This window comes from Scophthalmus maximus, chromosome 11, assembly GCF_022379125.1.
Source record: "Scophthalmus maximus strain ysfricsl-2021 chromosome 11, ASM2237912v1, whole genome shotgun sequence".
Taxonomy (NCBI): domain Eukaryota; kingdom Metazoa; phylum Chordata; class Actinopteri; order Pleuronectiformes; family Scophthalmidae; genus Scophthalmus; species Scophthalmus maximus.
This window is the reverse complement of record NC_061525.1, coordinates 3,094,558-3,115,129: the sequence shown is the minus strand read 5'-3', so window position 1 is coordinate 3,115,129 and position 20,572 is coordinate 3,094,558. Positions and strand designations below refer to the sequence as shown.

The 20,572-nt window shown below is 45.5% G+C and overlaps 1 protein-coding gene and 1 long non-coding RNA gene across 14 annotated transcripts; both read right to left on the bottom strand.

Moving 5' to 3' along the window:
- Nucleotides 1–1,622: 1,622 nt before the first annotated feature.
- cuedc1b (CUE domain containing 1b) lies at nucleotides 1,623–18,213 on the bottom strand. Of its 13 annotated transcripts, none has more exons than XM_035622765.2 (11): nucleotides 18,038–18,211; nucleotides 11,338–11,968; nucleotides 10,177–10,304; nucleotides 8,888–9,014; nucleotides 7,884–8,166; nucleotides 5,931–5,996; nucleotides 5,456–5,536; nucleotides 4,332–4,425; nucleotides 3,983–4,041; nucleotides 3,819–3,906; nucleotides 1,623–3,691 (listed from the first exon to the last, which is right to left on the bottom strand). In XM_035622765.2, exons 2-10 carry the CDS (start codon nucleotides 11,647–11,649, stop codon nucleotides 3,854–3,856), a joined length of 1,203 nt encoding a protein of 400 aa, XP_035478658.2. In that variant the 5' UTR covers nucleotides 11,650–11,968; nucleotides 18,038–18,211; the 3' UTR covers nucleotides 1,623–3,691; nucleotides 3,819–3,853. The 13 variants fall into 13 exon arrangements, 9 of the variants coding, with proteins under 9 accessions (XP_035478658.2, XP_035478655.2, XP_035478657.2 ...); XM_035622762.2 differs by lacking the exon at nucleotides 3,819–3,906 and having other exon boundaries at nucleotides 1,623–3,162; nucleotides 3,547–3,616; nucleotides 18,038–18,208; XR_004789796.2 differs by having other exon boundaries at nucleotides 3,819–4,041; nucleotides 18,038–18,212.
- Nucleotides 6,200–7,877, bottom strand: LOC124850773. Its single transcript, XR_007031657.1, has 2 exons — nucleotides 7,063–7,877; nucleotides 6,200–6,891 (listed from the first exon to the last, which is right to left on the bottom strand). It is a non-coding gene; the product is annotated as an uncharacterized LOC124850773 (long non-coding RNA).
- Nucleotides 18,214–20,572: the final 2,359 nt, after the last annotated feature.

Sequence of the window (20,572 nt, the reverse complement as noted above, 5' to 3'; positions counted from 1 at the left end):
GATCCAAGATTCGATCAAAGCAAACAAATGAAATATTCTTCAATCAGCAAGTCAGTCACCCGACCTCAACCTACTAGACACCAAACTGAAGGCACAGACCCACAAACAGGGCTTATTTATGTTATTTATGGAAATTTAAAGCCCGTTTGTAATTTTTGTACTTTTCTGGCGGCATCTGGTGGTAAGGTTGCAAACCGCAACCAACCGAGTGACCGACAGGGGACACTTTATGGCGGCGCACCGCTAATTCCATTTCCGGGTCACCGGAAGCGTCTGAAAATTCGACGCCAATGCGACGTACTCTGGACCGTTTTGTGCAACAACCGCATTCAACACGACGTAGCAAACACGCGGACTCCCACTGAGGTCGGGTCCACCTCATGGAACTATATTTAACTCATTCAAAGTGGACGGAAAAACATTGGCTCTTTGTCGCAGGTGATTATATATATATATATGAAAACATAGTTATGGACATATTCAATTTCTGTGAATGAGTTCTTCTAAATATTACACACTGTAGCTTTAAACATAACAGTAATAATTCTGTTAGTTTGTCCAATTACTCCAATTACTATATCCAATTATTTTTGATAAGTCAAAGTGACAGTCACAACCCTCTGAACATGACTGTTCCTGCTCTGCTGAGTCCAATTCCTGAAAAAAGCCAGCCAATGTCCACTTATGTCACTTAGGCAAGAAGCCGGAGCTGCACGATAGCCCTTTAAAGATCAATGTTCAAGCAAGCTGGAGCGAGTATGGACTTTCTCGCTGAGGCACAAAGGGTACTCGTGACCTTACGTTTGAGCCGGTTCTGAAGATGGATCATTTTTGGGACCAGACCAATGTTCAGCCCATCCTCCATTTTCTTGTGGCCGCCCATCGGCAGCGGAACACGTGAACACGAGAACCCCGACATTCTTTCCGTTTATATGGCAGGGCGACATTAGGGTTCGTTTGGAGTCGTGTTTATTTTTTTTTTAATTTGGAGGACCAATATTCACTTTCAGGTTTTAGCTCTGCTTTGGTCTCCTCCTCAGAAAAAGACGGACACTTGAGCGGCCACGTGCATCGTCCCATTTCCCTGCCGTTTGCCGTTTTTGATTTGAGCTGACAAAAGAGACACTCCTCACATTGTCACGATCCACGGGTCACGTGGGAATATCCAAAACTTTAAATATATATGATGTCGTGTATACATGGGGTTACAGTCAACGGTCTGAAACATACATTAACACTGGAATGGTCCTTTGACAATTTGACAAAAGAGCTCATTTAAGTAGTTTTAATCAAAGGGGATTGATAACACTCATAAGAGAGAAAAAGAAAATGAGAATTTTCTGAAGATGTATGAAACAAAGGGAGATGGTAATTCATCTAATTTGTGGTGGCGACTTCAAACACAAATCCACGCTACTTCCACATCGACACATACAAATGAAAAGAACGGCAGAACAGGGTGAACGAACGAGCAACTTCAGAATAAGTTTACGCGGGGCGATAATCCACCCAGTCATATTTCTGTTATCCTCCCGCCCGCGCACACACGCACACACACAGATTATGAGACGACCTGAGATACAGCAAAAGTGCTCTGAGTGACAACTCGGATTTCCTCAAGATCTTGCAAAAAAACAACCTTTAATATATGTTTAATGTTCTAGAAATCTGGCAGATTATTGGCAAAGTTTCTCTGGATGTGTCGGGAATGAACAAAAAAACGAGAGAAAAAAACGGCATGACATAAAAAAAAAAAAAAATGCAGGGGTCTAATGGGTAGGAGGAGGTAGATGTTGACATCTGGCAGCCATTTGTCCTGACGTGCACTGGCAGTTTGTTTCTCCTCCCCGTCTCGTTCTCCGTGCAGGCACCCTGATCGACCAGCAGGGGTCAGTAGTGCAGCGACGAAGCTGAGGACCCTCTCTGGATTTCCCGCCCTGCAAACATAAAAAAACCTTGACTGTGTCCTTCCTGCCTTTCAGGCCGCTGCCGCTGTGACGCGCGGGAGCATCCGGCCACGCGCGGGCTACCGCCACTGAAGAGGCGTCGTCGTGGTTGCGTAGGCGATGCGGCCGACGGCCGCTCGAATGGCATTGGCTGGGTCTGCCGCACATACATCTTTGGGGGAATTCGTCATTTAAAAATTGACGATTGGTGAAAATATTCTAAAAAGTGAAAATCCCGGTCACGCAGTGAACAACTTGGGTGTGCGTGCGGCTCAACCTTTTTTCGCTCTCCACGCAACCAGTTGTCTGACTTTTCTGGAGTCCAATTGGCTCCTGCCAATTAGCGGCGGCAGACAGCAGCTCGTTTCCTGGTTGGAAAGTTGTCCAGGCTCTGTCTTACTTGTCGACACCCAGGTTTGTTGACGTCACAGCGTTTAACCGTGCGGCTGTTTGTGACGCTACAATAGACCGGATGACGCCGTCTTCCACCCCAAACAAAATCAGTCGGCTGCTCTGTCATTGTTATTATTTGCTTCTTCTTTTCTTTTTTTTTATAACTGTCCTTTAGCTGCGACCAAACGGTTACCGTGGCCACGGACGAGCGTTCACAACAGGGGAGCTACGACATGACTGGCCACAATATTCTGACACTAAAGAGTTCCTGTGACATCGCCCCTGATGCCCAGGAACAGACACATATCACAACCTGGTTGAGAAAACCATGGTAAAAATTACAAAAAAAAAAAAAAAGAGCTCTACCTGGTCGAGTGTATATAAAGGGGGAATGAGCACACTTTTGATTTGAGATGCTCAGCCAGAGGGAGCCCAGGCAGAACACACACACACTGCCGCTACTGCACACGACTGGAACGGTAACAAAGGCTCACAGGGTGAGATCGGAACGATGCCAGTGTTCCTCTCTGGGAGTTAAAGGTTAACAAATACTGGTCGGGACTAATGCGTTTTCCTTTACATGTAAAATTATATATCAACAAAGTGTTATAATACAGGTACGATAAGACATTTACAGACAATCAGCCCAGGGCTGGGAAGAGGACGAGGACCATGTGGGGGGTGGGGGGGGGGGTCTCAGCTCATTGCTGAGCCTTATATTAGCGGGTTGCAGTGGGAGACAGGAAGACTGGCGAGGCCACCACCCAATGGGTCACGCTGCTGTCTCCATGGTAACCCTGACATGGTGCAGCCCCGGGAGGATCTGAAAGGCAGAGCAGAGTCTGGGTGACGTGTGTCTTCACTCCAAAGCAAAAAGCGGTGAATGAGGATGCGACAGACCCTCACTGACATTTATCTTATCCTCTTTTTCTTTTCTTTTTACAAAGCCCGGAAGCCACAAAAGTGGCGATCTTCACAACACATACACGATTCTGACACATGGAAAAGCAGAAAATGTTCTCAGTGCAGGGGGGCAAATGTTGCTGGAGTGGGATCCATAGTCTTTTGTCAGCAGTGGCACCTTCACGTTAGGAGAAGGCCTGAAGCGCGAACATTAAAGAGTCTGGCGCCGCTGACGTCGCAGCCATGGCCGATGTGAATCCAGCTTCATGAACACCCACTGAGCAATGACTGAGGAGCATCTCACCATGATAGTGGCTCATTGCGTGGTTCAGCCTCTTCCTGAGTGTTTGCCCTCCTGGGCCGACCGTCTTCCTCTGAACACAAGCACATAATCGTAAGTGCATCACCGATGAATGTTCATTTACATTTGTTGTAGATCCTCACGACAACTGGTAAACATGAATATCAGGGTGGGAAAAAGAGGTCAACTTTAACATTTTGTAAACGTTTTTTATGTTCTGATTTCCCTCTTGCGGCGATGCTTATCATTTCATTTCCCCTCAAGCAGTTACATACAAGTCGTTTTAGTTCTGATGCTGCGACTTGAATCGTCACTCAGCGGCTAGATCAGTCTCCTCTGAGTGGATGTACAGGTGGAAGTGTGCTGCGGGACAGAAAACCAAAAGGTTGTACATGGTGTGTGCGTGCGTGCGTGCGTGCGTGTGACGTGCACTTCTCACCACAGGGGTTTCCCTCCACATCGTCCAGGAGATTGGCTGTGGAGTTGGCTGTGCCCAGTCTGGACAGGAGCTCAGTTAAGGTCTCATGGAAGTGGACAGACAGATCACACGCGTGGACGCTGAGTATCTACACTGAAGTGCTCAGTGTAGATAATGTGAAGACCTTGAGATTATAAATGCGTCCTCAGAGGTGGTGATCTGGATGTCCTCATATGAAGAATGTGGAGAGCCTGATGTGACTGCTGAATACTTAAAAGCAAAAATGAATGGTCTGATCGGGGCGAGTGAGTAGGTTTGACTTTACACCAATATAACGCAGACAGGGTGAGCGGGGTTGACCAAAGGATACGAGTGGTGCTTCAGGAGCGTCCTCCGTTTTGACTTTCTCCTCTTTGTCTTTTCCGAGAACGTCCTGGCAATTTCGAACAGCTTCTTTCTCGTGGCTGGAGGTGAAAAGGTCTTTGCAATGAATTAACCGCGGCGGACAATGACCCTGGGGGAGGGGCGTAGCTGTACGTGTGTTCGCCCCGCACCATTCAGTCGCAGCATGTTTTGGTTCGGTGCGGGGGATTTCCTCGGTTCAGTGAAGCCCGACATTGCTTTAACCCTTGATGCATCGTCATGGGTTTGGCCCTGTTTGCAAGGCGAGCTAAGCTTGTGTAGCGCGGCTTGCTGTCGGAAGAGCAGACACAGAGTAAGAGACCAGAGCCGAGGACTCTTCCGGTGGGAGCGGCGCATCCTCCCGCTTACGGCGAGGATGGCCAACGATCAGTGGGCTTGACGAGAACTGCGCGTGGACTCTGGTCGACACTACACAAGTGTTGATTCGTGCAACAAGAATGTAAATGGATTGCAAGACGGGTTACTCTCAGAGGATATTAGGACTGTAGCCATAGCTGTGACTTCCTTCCTCCGCCAAGGAAGTCATGTTTTCACCCCTGTCTGACGGCTCGGCCTTGCTTTCAGCAGGATTACCCAAAAAACCAAGGAATGGATTTCCGCGAAACTTGGGGGAAGGATGGGAAATGGGCCAAGAAAAGAAGCCATTGAATTTTGGCACGGATTCTGGACAAAGAGGCGGGCGCAGGTACGTTTTTCCGCTTTCTTTAACATTGCGCAATTGGGCATTTTCATCAATTTCCCACTGAAGGCAGATTTAGGGGACTGATATTGATGAGTGGGGGTTGATTGAATTTAGTCCTACAATGGCACAGAACTGGCAATATGCCATAGTCCTGCCTTAATTGTTACAGTAAGGATCATTGCCATTGAGTTATTGTTAAGTGTTTACATTTAATTCATTTAACTATTCAATTTTGTTTTCCGCACGTCTTTGTTTCCTTTGCTGTACCTAAAATGTATCGAGACCTGTGGCCTGAAAAAAATGAGGCGCATACCGTTACACGTCTACCTCGGAGGCTGATGCAGCTGCACGTGAAATACCAAGCTGTGCTGTAAAATCACCAGACTCACATTTGCCCATGTGTTTGAGTTTGTCTCTGAAGAGGGCGTCGTCTGAGATGGCCTCCATGGATGCCGCAGAGAACTGCTCTCCTACACACACACACACACACACACACACACACACACACACACACACACACACACACACACACACACACACACACACACACACACACACACACACACACACACACACACACACACACACACACACACACACACACACACACACAAACACACACACACACACGCACACGCACACACACACACACACGCACACGCGCACACGCACACGCACACACGCGCACACACACACACACACAGAGATTGTGAACATATTCACATTCATAGACGTGTGCACATGTGAATCACGACGACTGTAGAAGCTCAAGTATGTATATAGTGCGATTCCCACAGAGACCCGTGCTACGCAGAGACAGTGCAAATAGCTTTGGCAGAAGAAGCCGTGATGAGTGATATCTACCTGTGGAACTCTCCATGCTAGATGAATGACTGGCCTTTGATTTCTTTGATTCATACTTCAAGCGATCTAAAAAACAAGAGAGCAGATGTTATGACCTACTGATGTGCGGAGGCCGCGATGAACACGATGTGGTGAGCTCGGGTATGGCGACAGAGCTCTCCACATCAGTTCACCTCGACCGGTGTCTGATGAGAAGGGAAGACAGTTGAGAGTTTTCGTGTTGTCGCAGCAGAGGAGCCAAGACAAACCTTCTTTTTTTGGGGGGGGGGGGGGGGGGGGGGGCGTGGCCAATTTTGTGTCAGCTTGCTTGTCTCAACGAGGCTACATGCTAGTGTTCAGGGGGCTGACGACAACATTTCACTGTAAACTGTCTTTCCTCAAAAGATAATGTGCCTGGCCTCGATAAAGCAACGCAAAAACGGGTATTGGCCAAATGTTTGGTTCGACACCAATTGAAGAACAAGACCCATCTTTAGAAGACTCTGAAGACGGGTCATTAGAGTCTGGCCGTGAGAGTCCGGCCTTTAGATAGTCCTTAGAAAAAATAAATGTGTTGAGCTTTAACTCAGGATTGTTCAACTCCACGTTCTGAGCTAATAGACATTTATTTTTGAGAGTTAAATCCAAATTTCCTCTCAAAAATCAGATGAGTTCATCCTTCATTCAAACACCAATAAAAACCTTTGTGTGTGATTCAGGAACAGCTGGAGCTTTAAGTGCGCCTACTCAAACAATGCGTTGATCGCTCCCAGTTCCTCACATGCGGACGCTTGGTCAGGACCGTGACACTTTTTAGACACACGGGGTCACTTCAGTGCAGAGCGGAGAAGCAACGGTTTGTCGTCTGCTCGACTGGTGTATCATTTTCCGAAATAAAATGGTACCCAGCGTCCTGACCGAGTGCCTGTTCTGTATCTGACGACTTGGGCGTGAGACTGTTGGATCAGGAGCTGATCCGGACCTATGGAGAACATATGGAATCAGTCCTGTCCAAGTACAGAAAAGTAAAGAAATATACCACAAAAAGTCAACAACAGCAAAAAGGGTTCCAAAACCATGAACACTGCTAAAAGTGACAGAATTTAACTTGCTGTTTACACAATTCTGTTGTGGTCCTGGCGCCTGGACTTACGCTAAATAGAGGGAGTAAACCGTTCCAGTCTCACAGCTGACTGTTCCTTCCGGCAAAGCATAGTTATATAAACTGAATATGGTGAGTCACTGTTGATATGAATGGCTTCTGCCAGGTTGTTCCCCCCTGAGGTCAGCAGGAATCCACTCATCATCATCCCACTGAAATGAACCCATCTGACCTGAAATCACACTGTTGGTGTGGTCAGGTCTTAAGAAGAGCGGCAATGTGTGTGACCAATGGAGGAGCGGATATTTTGGAAACCAGCTCTCTACGTTTGTCCAATAAACAAACTGCAATCTCAAGTCAGGAACCTCCAGGCAAACCTGGACTCTTTGCTTTTTCCCATTTGATCACAGACACCCTTGACCGCTTTGTGTCGCCGCTTTGTCATACGTTTGTGTTTCATCATTATTCACACTAAAGTAATTCCAAAGAGACATGAACAGGACTTGAGCATCAAGCAGCAAAAAAACTAAGGCTTTTTATGAAAAAAGGTTCCCTTATGGAGTTTCCTTGTATGGTACAAAAAGTTATATTTTCATTCAGTCACCAAAAAAAAACATGGTATGTATCCATACTGACAACAAATGTGTTGAACCTATTTCTTTCCTCAAAGATATGTTCTTTTTCTTCTTCTTAATCCAGTGTGCACATGCAGGAAACAAACAAAAGGTCAAAAACTCCACAGGGAACAAGACTGATTGAGATCTCAATCCCATCCCACAAACTCAACTGTGACTGTTTCTTATATTCTGTGCCACCGACGGCCGTGTGCAGATCCTGACACTGAGCTCACACCGATGAATCGCCCAGCATACCTCTCTCTAAGGCGATGAGGAACTCGCGGTTGCGCTGCAGCTCCTTCATGAACTCCTCGTTCTGGAGGAACAGGGCGATGCGCTCGTCGTCCAGGTACTGCTTCAGTTTCTTGTCTTGCTCTGTACCGCCCGCGGTCAAACCTGGACCTCCAGCGGTCCCCGCGGCTCCGGACCGAGAAGTCGACTGGGCTGTCCACTGGCTCGTTGGGGAAATGGAGGCGGTGGAGGAGGAGGACGGCGGCGGCGGCGGCGGCGGCTGGGATAGGCTGCTCTGAGAGCTCTGCTGGGGTAAAGACGGTCATCAAATCAATTCACGTGCTTTGATAAGAGATCAAAACAGCTACTTGTACCTTTTGTGTTTTTTTAAAACTCAAACCATCTCTGTCCACACATGCATTTTAGCTCTGTATAAGTATTAATACTCGTCCGTTCTAACACACCTGTAAACGTCTATCACATGACCATTAACATCCATACATGTGCGTAGGCTACATCCATACTTATACGCTTTAGTTGTAAAATTAGAGGAGCTTCTTAGCTCTGCATTAGACGTAATCTTCATCCATACTAACACACCTGAAAAAAAGTGTAAACAGGAAGCAGACTGTCTTCTCTGCAGCTGAAAATACTATTTTAAAAAATAGCAAAAAATAACATGGCCTGGTCTGATGAATCTGGATTTCTGCTGAGGATGCAGACGGTCGGATCAGAATCTGGCCATGGAGCCAACCTGCCTTGTGTCAACAGTCCAGGCTGCTGCTGCTGCGGCTGGGGTGATTGTGATGATGACGTGGGCCCTGGGCCCTCAACACAAATCTATCATGGTTTGAATGCCACAGTCGGAGTATTGATGCCGACCATCTTCATCCAGCCACAGTTTACAATCATTTCGAGCGTCTCCGTGCTCCCAGAAACGGCGAGAGACGAGTTTTGCTCAGCAATATCTTCATGGTTCAATGCACTTATTGTTAGCATCTGCTAATGTTTTAAATTTTTGTTTTTACCTTTGTACTGTTTAACTGCTGTGGCAGAATCCGCAGAAAATCGTCTGGGAGATTTCCGAGCATTGGAGGGTTCCAGTTCCGGTAGCTTCTGACCTGCTGGTGACCGGGAGGAGGCTGGACTTCGAATCTACCCAAGGAGTAACAGAACAAATGGGTTATTTTACCAACTGCATTAGGTTCAACATCAGCAATCTATGGTTATCTCAAACTAATGTTCAATAGTTAAATTTTTTCAAATTGCCCTCTCACAAAATCACATCAGTGTGAATCAGAAAAAAAAACATCTATTAGTTTCCCATATTTCATTTACAGAAAAATATATCTTACGAGTACGTGGAATTGGTTGATCATATATTTAGTTTGATCTGGGTCTTTTGGTTGCGTACACAATAAATGCATAGTTCTGTGTCGTCTCGGTTTATTCTGGCCACACACTGGCCATGTGGGTATGTCCGTTCGCTGCTGGATGGAGCGCCAAGAAACCTTGTTCAGATTTGTGGACTCGAGGGGAAGTAATTAATCTTAAATATTGTGCGTGAAACATGTCAACACCGACTGCACTGCACCAAATGTCCACGGCACCTGAAATATTAATTCTATTCATAACATCTACTCAAAGAATTTAGTGCAGACACTTGGGGTTCCTGTTCGATGGAAGCGATGGATTGGTCACCTGACACCTAATCTAGCATCACCAGGTCAAAAGGTCACGTGATCCAATATCTAATGATGAACAACGTGCAAGACTACTGGCCTACCAGCTGAACCCTTTCTTTAGTGGCAATCACCTTCACTTCAGCATGTTAGCACTTCCTCTGGGGTCATGCCGACGTGAGCATTTACTCCAGAGCACATCAATGATTTGTGCTTGTGAGTTGTTGATTAACAGCACAACTGTTGAAGGGAAGAACAAACACGTCGTCCACATTCACACGAACGCCAGTGCAATACGGCGTAAACCGCCTCCGTCTTGATAACCGCAGGACTTTCCACTTTCCACTATGAACACCAGAGAGGCGCACCTACTTGATCGATTGAAATTTTGATGGATTTATGACTTCCTCTTTTAATGAATTGAGTGATGCTTTAATGTCTCAAGTGCCAAAAGTAAATGAAATGATGTATGAGTATTGGATATGGCCAAAACCAGAAGCAAATCAAACATACCACCCTGAGGCAGCTGTGGGAGGAGTATTACCTTATTGCACAGATTTTAATATTTAATGCCCACACAGAAAACATTTCTTAATCTGAATATTATATGCATGTGTCAAGTCCCTCTTGCTCACCGTGGAGGGGGCGTTGGCGGCGTCTCTGGGTACTTCCTGTCATACATGTGCATGTCATACGCTGGTGGAGAGTAGACCGGAGGCGGTTCCTCGTCTGAGCTGTCAGGTTCCAGGGTTCGCTCCAGAATCTGGAAAGAAACGCACAAAACCAGACGCTTTGTTTCACTGAAATCCCAAAGCCACTTTACCCTCATTCAAATTTGGGATTCCAATTTGATTCTAGTTGGAGTCAGTGGTCTGAGGTTTAGACCACAGTGAAATATGATATGCTACATTGAGACCTCCATATGATATTGTTTTTATTTTGCATAGTGAAGACAAGACACTAGGCAGCCTGTGTTTGTCTGAATAAGTGGGTTTACACCGATAAACATTCAGATGAAGCCAGCAGCCAATAGCTGTGGTTTAATGCTCAGATTCAGATTTTTCATTCATTCATTCAACAACAACAAAAATCAATCAGTGCTTGTGTCAGCAGCATCTCTGGCTGTCATGGAGCCTTGAGTCAATATGCCCTGTGACCGAGCGGAGCCAGTTTGCTGGTCTATGTACTGCATACACCCATCACACAAAGGACGAGGGCTGCAACTAACAATTATTTTCATTATCGATTAATCTGTCGATTATTTTCTCGATTAATCGACTAGTTACCTCAAGACGATGTTTTGTTTTGTCCAAACACCAAAGATATTCAGTTTACTGTCATAGAGGAGCAAAGAAACCAGAAAATATGCATATTTAAGAAGCTGAAATCTGAGAATTTGGGCTTTTTTTTCATAAAAACTACTCGAACCAAAATACAAATGACTCAAATGTATTTGTGGTTTAAATTTTGACAATCAGAAAAATCTATTGTGAAAGAGTGGAGAGTAAATACTGTTATTGATATGGTTATTTAAACCAATGATTGTTGTTGCCAATGAGAAAAATAATATTTTGATGCATCAGTGTGAATGACATTAATGAAGTAAATTGCATGCATTTGAAATCCCCCCCCCCCCCCCACCCACCCCATCTTCTTGAAATTTAAATCTGTCACTGACCCAAGTGGTAATCAATGAAATCAAAGCGTAGGGCTGTTCGTGTTCACGACGTGAACTAGGCCCATCGGGCATTAGATCACCTAACTGCCGCCGGTGCCCTTGGACCCCTTCCACTGACCTCTGGTGGGATGCTGTCATCCGAGTCGGAACTGTCGTCTGAGCCCTGTCCGTCGATGCTCATCTGGAGCAGCTGGTCGATCGTGGCGTCCACCGCACCGTTGTTGGAGCGCAGCACGCACTCAATCACCTCGTAGTCCATCGAGGGGAACATGGTCTTGAAGTCCTCCATGGCCTGGTTGAACTCCAGGCGCCGGACCTGCCGGTTGGGCCTGCTGTTGTTGAGCTGCCCCTGTCCGCTGCCGCCCCCGCCGCCACTCCCGCTGCTCCTGGAGCCCCCATTGCTGCTGCTGCGTTTGAACAGGCTGGTCATCCTCAGGGCCTCACGTGCCGCCAAGCCAACTGACAGGACGGCTCTGCTCTTGTGTCACCACCGCAAGCACTTCGGCCCCTTCTGTCTCACCTTTCTTTCCACTTTCTCCCCCCCACTCAGTTTCTCATTCTTACACAAACGGAAGTTTTACCAAAACTGGAGTTTTCCCTCCCGGTGCTACTTGTTAGTTGGCAGCATCTGGCATGGCCGACTGTATTAGAGGTGTGCTGTTACTGGTCAGGTGGTGAGTCCCGTCACCAGGTGAAGGTCGGAGTCAGAATCCACCAGGGAACACACGTTGGGGCATCATAGTCGTCACCTACAGAGAGATAAAATAGACAGAGAATTAGCAAGAGCTTGTAACACTTACATTATATAGTTCATCAATGAAATGATGCTGCTGCAAAGCCTGCTCTAAATGTGCCTGTGTGCAGGGGCTGTTTCAGATTCTAAATATATCCACCACATAGCACATTTAAAGTGATACAGTTGGTCCCGCTGTTGACTTTCTATACTATATGTGTGTGTGTGTGTGTGTGTGTGTGTGTGTGTGTGTGTGTGTGTGTGTGTGTGTGTGTGTGTGTGTGTATATATATATATATATATATATATAAATCTCAAACAACCAAATCACAGGTTTATACACCCTTCAAGTCAGACTATGCTGGAAGTAGGCCTGTCAAGATTTTTACGTTATGGACTTATCATACGAAACATGAATATGAACTCGAAAATTTGAATTGAGCCCACTAACAGTGGTCTACATGTGTGTTTGTTGACATTAGAATGAATGTCAATAACAGTTCAGCAAGTCTCGCTTCTTCTATCCACTCATCTGTTCTCGTTGTGTGATTAATCAATTACTGGTTTAGTCTACTGTATAAAATGTCAGAAAATATGGATTTCTCCGAGTTTTCTAAAGACACCGCGTCCTAAAATAGCTTGTTTTGTCTGAGGCCTAAACGCAAGACTGAACTTTGGATAACATTTCTCTCAGCAGCAACAGAAATCATATAGGACACGAACAACGACAAATAGGCCTCTAGGCCTAGGAAATATGGCTCACATAATGAAACTATTCTTACATTTAGACTAACGCTCATCCATGTTCGACTTACCACTGTTTTCAATTTGCTTTATAGAATCATTTCTTTGTAAGAAAAACAGCGAGAACAAGATCACAGAATGAGTGTGCGCAGGTATTAGCATGTGTGTGTGTGTGTGTGTGTGTGTGTGTGAGAGAGAGAGAGACAGACACACACCATGCCATGGACACAACATCGTAATATAAATCTGCACCTAAGAACCAAGCTATATTTAGCACAAAATCCAGGACTCTCGGTCCTCAGAGGGCGCGTGTGTGTTCCAATATGGGAGACAGCTGCTTACTGCTGCTCCTAGGATCCGAGTGGTCTTTCCTCACCGGGGCCGGAACTGGTGAACAGATGCTCGTACAGGATGGGGGGTAGAGAGTTTCACTGGCTTCTTATCTACAGTGATTCACAGCTTTACACTGAGCCTCGGATGTCACTTCCCACATCACCTGTTGGCCAACATATGTCCAATCTGTAATTCTGTTAATCTCGCGGCAGCAGCGGTGCTCGTGCGGCCTCGCCGCCACCAACACTCAGCCGTACGCTCATTTCATTCAACTGGGGCGTTGACCCATTGTCTCTGTGTGATTAGTGAGTGCGCAGACCTATGCTGTCCAATTGAGAAATTAAATCTGCAGAAGTAGGCAAAGTTGGTGGCAAGAAGTCCTTGACCGTGAGCAGTAAATTGGTTCGAGTTCAGCTCAGTGAGTCTCTACAGCGGGTTTTTTTCTTCTGTCATTTACCGTCACGTTTCTCTCCTCTGCTTGCTGTTTAACTGTCTCAGCTTCTCCGCACACACGCGTTGTCATGTTGACTGCGATAAAAGCTTTCCAACAAGTGTTATCAATCCCTCTAAAACCAAGACATCGACCCCAAATGTCTGGAGGCCGTCCCGACGTATCAGCTTTTCCCCCCTCTCTTAAGCCTGACAGAAGAACGCGCACATACATGTGATCCGTAGAAAAGCTACACAAATACGGGAATTCATGTTTCATTCTATAATTTTCATTGCACATCTTTCAATAACTATAATCTAATATACAGGCCAGAGCGCAACTGTGACCGCCCACTTTTTTTATGGCTCCGGAAGTAAATTTCCCATTAACTTACTCCATTGACATTTCATAAAATCCTTATATAAAGGGTTTTAAGCCTGGAACCAAGCCATCATAAAACGTTTATTTGGATTTTAAAAAATGCTTAAAAAACTGAAGAAAGAGCAAAAGGTACAAGACTCTGTACATATATAATTATTTAAAAAGGTTAGATACTACTCATCCCATAAGCTGTTGAAAAGGCATTCCCAACGACTTCTAACCGACAGTTTAGCTTCTTCTTGAATTTAACATTCATCATCATCACTATTATTTATATTGTTGATAAGGGCCTTGGACTGTATTGCAATTTCTGTTTTGTGTGTGTATAAAGTGTAACGACCGTAGAGTTCAGTGGTAGCAGCAGGAACCAGGAACTCATGCTGCGTTCCATTACCTCTCGGAACCCAGTGTTCGGAGCTCAGGAGTCGGGGTTGGTGGGGTTCCTCCGACCCTCTGAGTCGGAATTCCGACTCTACAAGGCGTTTCGAGTTGTAGTAACTTCCGATTCTGAGGTTTGTAATTTCGAGTTCTGAGGTATAATGGAACGACAACCCCGACGCCCGAGTCTCCCGAGCACAATGGAACGCAGCATCACTGGCCAACATTGAAGTTCGCGGGTGCAGTAAGCGTTTCCATGGTAACAGCGGTCTCCACCAATCAGAAACATAGATGTTACACTTCATGATTGTGGGTAGTGTAGTGTTTCTCAATGACATCGCAAATAAAACATGTTTTTCTTTAAAAAATGTTGATTTCACCCGGACTTGTGGCTTCTACACGTGCAAATACCCTCTTTTCACAACCTCGTAGCTCGTGGTGGGTCGACCTTGGATGGTTACGACATTATGGCTAATAATCAAAATGTCAATGGAGAATATGAATGGTATTTTCACTTCCGGAACCTCACTGTTGCGCTCTATAAGGCAGATAGTTACGATAAAGAAACTCAATCAGGACGTGTACATCCTACTGGAGATCTGTGAATCAACATAAAATTAAATATATGGAACCACATGCTACGTGATGCACAACAAAGGCCTCAGCAGGGCTCCATCGCAGCAGCGGGGTTATTGGCACCTTGTTAATGATCCACTTTCCGCAGTAGGAACAACAGCCCGACAGAAAGGAGGCATATGTGACAGTGAGCTGAGGCCAAGAGCCCAGAGCACAAGTCACGCTTAACCCGCCTGACCGAGGCATAAAACCCAGAGTGTTGTGATAGGATCAACTCATGCACAGGCATGAGGTCCAGTAGAAGCTCTTCTCAACAAGTTGGAAATCTATCTGAGACATGGAGGAATTAACACTTTGTACCCACCACGTTCCATGTCATAAAAAATACATTACTCCTGTGTTGTGGGTTTTTTCTTGTCCCTGAGCAGGCCTCTGAAGCAGCACTTCCTCTCAGGCCGTGTGCCAATCACAGCGAGCTTCACCAATCACAGCGAGCTTCACCAATGAGAGGAAGTGCTGCCTGCGGGGCCCCAACCAGGGAAACTGATTCCCCAGAGTTCCCCCCTATCGCTGACAAAATATCACTTCATTTGGAACAGTGAAAGTAGCATTATTGTACTCATGCACATTTGGACATGTGGTCTGATTTAGATACATCAAGTTTATTGTTTATTCCGCTTTTGATGCCATAGATATATGATGTACGGGTAAAGAGACATGCAGGGAAAGTAACAACCAAATGTCCTGCAAGGCCACATCCAGTCCTGGCATCCCTGAAGCCCAAAGTTAAACTCTGCTAAGGTGCCATCCTACCTGACCCGTTGAACCAAGTGAACCCTTTGCCACTGTCACACAGTTTGATCACAATCTGAAAGACTGAGGTGGAGTTTAAGTATTTTAAACCTTTTTATTTACCGCTGCACCAACCTTAGTAATATCAGTCTGATAGAGCCAAGAGGAGTCAAAGTATGTCCTCCTACTGGCCACAGTGGTCAGACTACCTCCTCTTAACTGAAACATCGTAAAAAAGATGCTATTTTGGGCAGACTGTCAGTGGTTTGGGGTCCATGTCGGCCCATCTGTGGCCCTTAGAGGGATTTATGACACTTGCTGGAAACAGAACGTAACAATTTGTCAACCTGTCCCCACTCTGTCACACACGTACGCACGAACAGAAACATGGGAGAGAAACATGACAGTAAATGGCATCAAACACTGTAGAGATTCTCACTGAGCTGAAATGAAACGAGTGCATGTGAAGTAGGCAAAACACACATTAATAAAGTATCCAATATTTCCAATATTTTGTTTCTATAGTTTATCCTCGAGGGTGTGGAGGGGGGTGGAGGGGGATGCAATGAGCCAGGTGAGATCATCTCCTCAGGAGTTAGAAGATACAGTAGGAACGTAGAGCCAGCCGGTCAGAAACACAAATCCAACTGAATGATAGTAAGTTCATGCAGTGGATTTACTTTGATGTTCACCTGATCAATTTAAAAGGGGGCTGATATGTCAATATTGTTGGCACTTGGTCGTTTCCCTTTCATTGCTACCACTACCCCTATAAACTCCTCTAATTCTAACCCAAGGACAATTCTTTTCACTCAATCACAGCTTAGTGATTGAGTGTCACCACTGCTTTTCATGAACCTGGCACCCACGCCTTCAAATCTGAAACGTGAGCGGCCACATTCAAACCTACTGCACGTGGATACTTGTTGATGGCCCGACGCCATGAGCGTGATGATCAAGACTCAAACTGCCATCCCCAGTTGTTTTCTGGTATAGGAATAAGATGTATTTATTTTTCAACCACTCGCGTCACTACGTATCTAAAATGCGTGATTGTTTAACGGCCGATATGACCTTTCACAGACATGTCGGTATCCGCACTCGTGCTTAGAGATATGAAATCTTTTTATTGTTCAGACTAAACAATTTAGGAAACAACATCTGCCTTCATGTTCACATTTGACATCAAATAAATTATGTTTATTGTCAAGATCTATATATATATATATGGTTGTATTTGTGTTTGCGCTTTGGTTATAGCTCTTTATGAAAAGTTTGTGGTTTGAGTGAAATGTCAAGCGTCAATTACATTTCTTTGTCATGAAGGTTTGATAGTAACATCTGAGGAATCATTGACAGATTTATGTTTATTTATACACACACACACACACACACACATCTCAGCCGATTTTATGGTATCGGAAATCTTGTACTGCCTAATATTGTCATCGGCCAACAAAAAAAATAGAATAAATGAACACCATCTATATATGATATGATTTGTTATCAAACACTAAACTACCAGTAGCTGCATCTGCCACAAAAATACAGCATCAGTACTCCGCGTACACAAAGCCTCAAAAGACGTCCCATCTCAAAGTTCCACCGAGGAACTCAACAGCGGCTTCATTTGCTATTTTTAAACGATCATATTCATCTTTTTGCATGGCTGCTGTCAACAACACCCCCCCCCCCCCCCCCCCCTCCCTTTCTGCGAGGCGCTCTCCATCACACGGAGCAGCAGCACGGTGTATTTTGAAGCTGGGAGTATTTCGGGATGAAACAGCTGATGGAAGGAGCTCGTAGTTGCCAGTCGGCGTATGGGCCACATCGACGTGTCGGGTTGTGTTCATGAAGTGGGACGCTGGCAACACAAGCCCTCCCTCTCCTCGTGCGCTCCCGTCGGGGGAGACGCGTCGCTGCTAACGCGCTAGCGACCCTTTGGTCCACGCCGCTGGACGACCCCCCCCCCCCCCCCCCCGCCCTGCTCCGTCATCGGTACATCGTCGTTCGTCGCCGAACGCGACGGCGGGCGACGCGTTTTGGCCGCGGCCTTTCCGCGGAGCTGGGTCGAGCGGCGACGCGTTTTAGCAGCCCCCCCGGGCCATCGGCCACTAATCACAACCAGGCACGGGGCGGCGGCGGCGGCGGCGACTCCAGGCGGGGAATTCGGCCACAAGAGGCCTCGGTCGCGCGTGAAGATGTGTCGCCGAAAATTCCACGCAGCTGGCGGGACCGGGTGCGCGCGCGCGCGCCGCAAAACCACACGTTTGCGCCAGTGTTTGCGCAAAGCGGAGCGCCGAGCTTAGCCTCAACGTGTTTCGATCAAATCCACTGGTCAAAGCTTGCGCGTTGTCAAAACACGTCGTTTTCAAGCTGGGGGGGAGGGGGGGTATTTAAAAAAATAAATATAAATATATAAATATATATATCAATACTGACGTTACTCACTGACGGAGGCTTCAGCCGCACGGGCGAGATTCCACAGTTTGCTCAAGAGTCGACGGGAAGCACAGCTGAACGGCAGGACGGCGGATTTCTCGCATCGTAACGGGAACCAGAAGGAGACCGTCGGCTCCTCCTCCTCCTCCTCCTCCTCCTCACGAGCAGATATGCCATTACGTTCAGCCCGCAAACCGGAAGTGCCGGGTTGGTCACAACAACACAATGGAGAACTTCATCATAAAAGACATCAAATGTATATAATGTGAGTATGGTGCATAATGTGCACTGCCTCCTGGATAAAGATTAATAAGGAATAAAAGTAAGATTAATCGATGCCCATCAAAAAAATGTATGTACACGTAGATGATAATTAGGAATGATTATTACATGCCGACCAATCAAATTTGGCCTATGACACGCCAATGCATGCTGAATGCAGTTTACGAGAAAAAAGTTTATTATAGCTGCAGTAGCGATGGTCGGGCTCCATAGACTGTTTGTAAAAAAAATGGACGTAGTCACCTAGCCTGGGGTAATCAGACAGTCTGGCTGAGCAAATGAAATGAACTCCCAGAATTCGTCTGGCTCCCAGGCTAGTAGTCACCGGGTCCGGAAAAGGAAGCCGATAAGGAAGTGCTTGGAGCCTGTATTCTCTGGACTCACCAGCAGAGGGCGACTCCCTTGTTGCAAAATTAAGTCAGTCTCCATAAAAGTCTACGAGGAAATGAAATCTACTCGTCACTCGATTCATAACGTCAGTAAGCATTTTCCTGAGGAGTTTATGGTGGCATGCTCTAGTTTCAAGTCTTCCTCAATACACTGACAATGATGTAAATTATGGGGTGGGTTCGGATTGTCCTTCCCATTGTCTTTTCCTATTTACTATTCCTTGACCTTAATGGAAAACGTCCTGAGGTCATGGAAAGATGTAAAGGAGGACGGATAGGACATAGGAAAAGCCAACAGCGGCGCTAAGAGAAGCCGTCTCCCCTTACACTGTACTAAGTAATTATGCAAAGGCGGATGTTACTGACGTACGTCTGCTCTGGCGAAACTGAAGATGGACTACAAAATGCTCATTTTATAGGCGACTTGGCCCTGTGCCTTCTTAGCGGGTGGATTCATGCTAAACATGGAGTACAAGTTGAAGAATATTTATCCATTACCAAGGATGGAATTTAAATCAAAACAATAATGTAGGGTATGAAACTGAAAGGAAAAGGTTGTCTCGTTAAGAATGTTTGCTCTCGCTCCTGCCCACTCATATTTGTCCACATGACACTGTATGACATAAGCTGGAAATGCTTCATAGCCAACGGTAACAATGATTGCGTTCCCTCTGGGTCCTATTCATATTCATACTCTTTTTCTTCTACTTCGGATTTAATCGTTGTCGTGCATGGCCCATCACTTTAATATCGCTGCTGAATGAATTGTTGGGCGTCTGTTTCTCTTTTCCTTTCGCATAGGAAGGTCGGGTGTACCCATTTTTTTCAACCCTGACGGATGTGTGTCGCCCGAGTCATGACTTTTTGAGCATGTTAAGCATCAAACATGTGATTCATTTGGGAGAAAAAGTAGAAGAAACATAATAATTTCTTGCATCACAGAACTAACAACAGTCAACCCGGGCCTAATCCATGAAGGAGTTATTTATCAGGAGTAAATGCAGTAGGCTACAGTTATCGTATACTACGCGAGACTCCTGACCAGCTTGTCAAATTGAGAGCAAACTAACTTTTAGATATCAACTGCCATCGACTGAGAGAAAGTGACATCATGTTGCATTAACCATACTGAACGGGTGCCGATTGTTTGAACCAATACATTTCAAATAATTCATCGGTTGATTCTTTTTCTTGGATAAGGACTTTAAGAGGTAAATGCAAGTGTTATGTCCGCTAAAGCACACATTTTTGAGACACGGTTGTGCGTTTATTTTGAAGGGCGAGATGTGGTTGTTCCTGTCTTACTTTATGCAGCTTATTTTCAAGCAGCTTCAGGTTGGACCTGGCTGTTTAAAGGGCAGCAGATGAATGAAAACAAGCCAGGCAACATCAGTGCCATCACATAACTGTCTGCTGGCCACTTGTACGGAGATAAACACCGAGCTTGTGACTCTCTCTTGCTCTTGAGATTGTGATAGATGGGTAAAAACATGCAATTCAAGGTTATTAAATGACTATTAATATTTTTTTCAATCATAGACTTTGAGGAAGGGATTATTTTTGCATGAAAATGCTGTCAGGGCGGACAAAATAAAAGGGACACTTATCCTGCAGCATTAGACATGGACATAAAGTTAAATCCAATATTCCCTGACATAATCAACCAGAACTGAATGTTCTAAATTTCATTGTAGTTGGATTCATCACAGAGAAGTTAAACTGGACAGGAACATTTATGCTGGGTGGTAAGATCTAGAATCTAGATGATACAGTTGCAGTTGATGGTGAACATGAATTTTAAAACAGGATAAAAAAACTGTTATATATATAATAAAAACTTAATATAACGAAACAGTCCTGACTGGCTTTCAGA

Excerpts from the sequence above, each read along its gene's own strand:
- cuedc1b (XM_035622759.2), bottom strand. The coding sequence starts at position 11,649 with ATGACCAGCCTGTTCAAACGCAGCAGCAGCAATGGGGGCTCCAGGAGC. Across the intron at positions 9,015-10,176 it reads CCGCCAACGCCCCCTCCACG|ATTCGAAGTCCAGCCTCCTC; the intron begins GTGAGCAAGAGG and ends CTCCTTGGGTAG. Across the intron at positions 4,426-5,455 it reads ACTCAAACACATGGGCAAAT|CCACGAGAAAGAAGCTGTTC; the intron begins GTGAGTCTGGTG and ends TTTCACCTCCAG.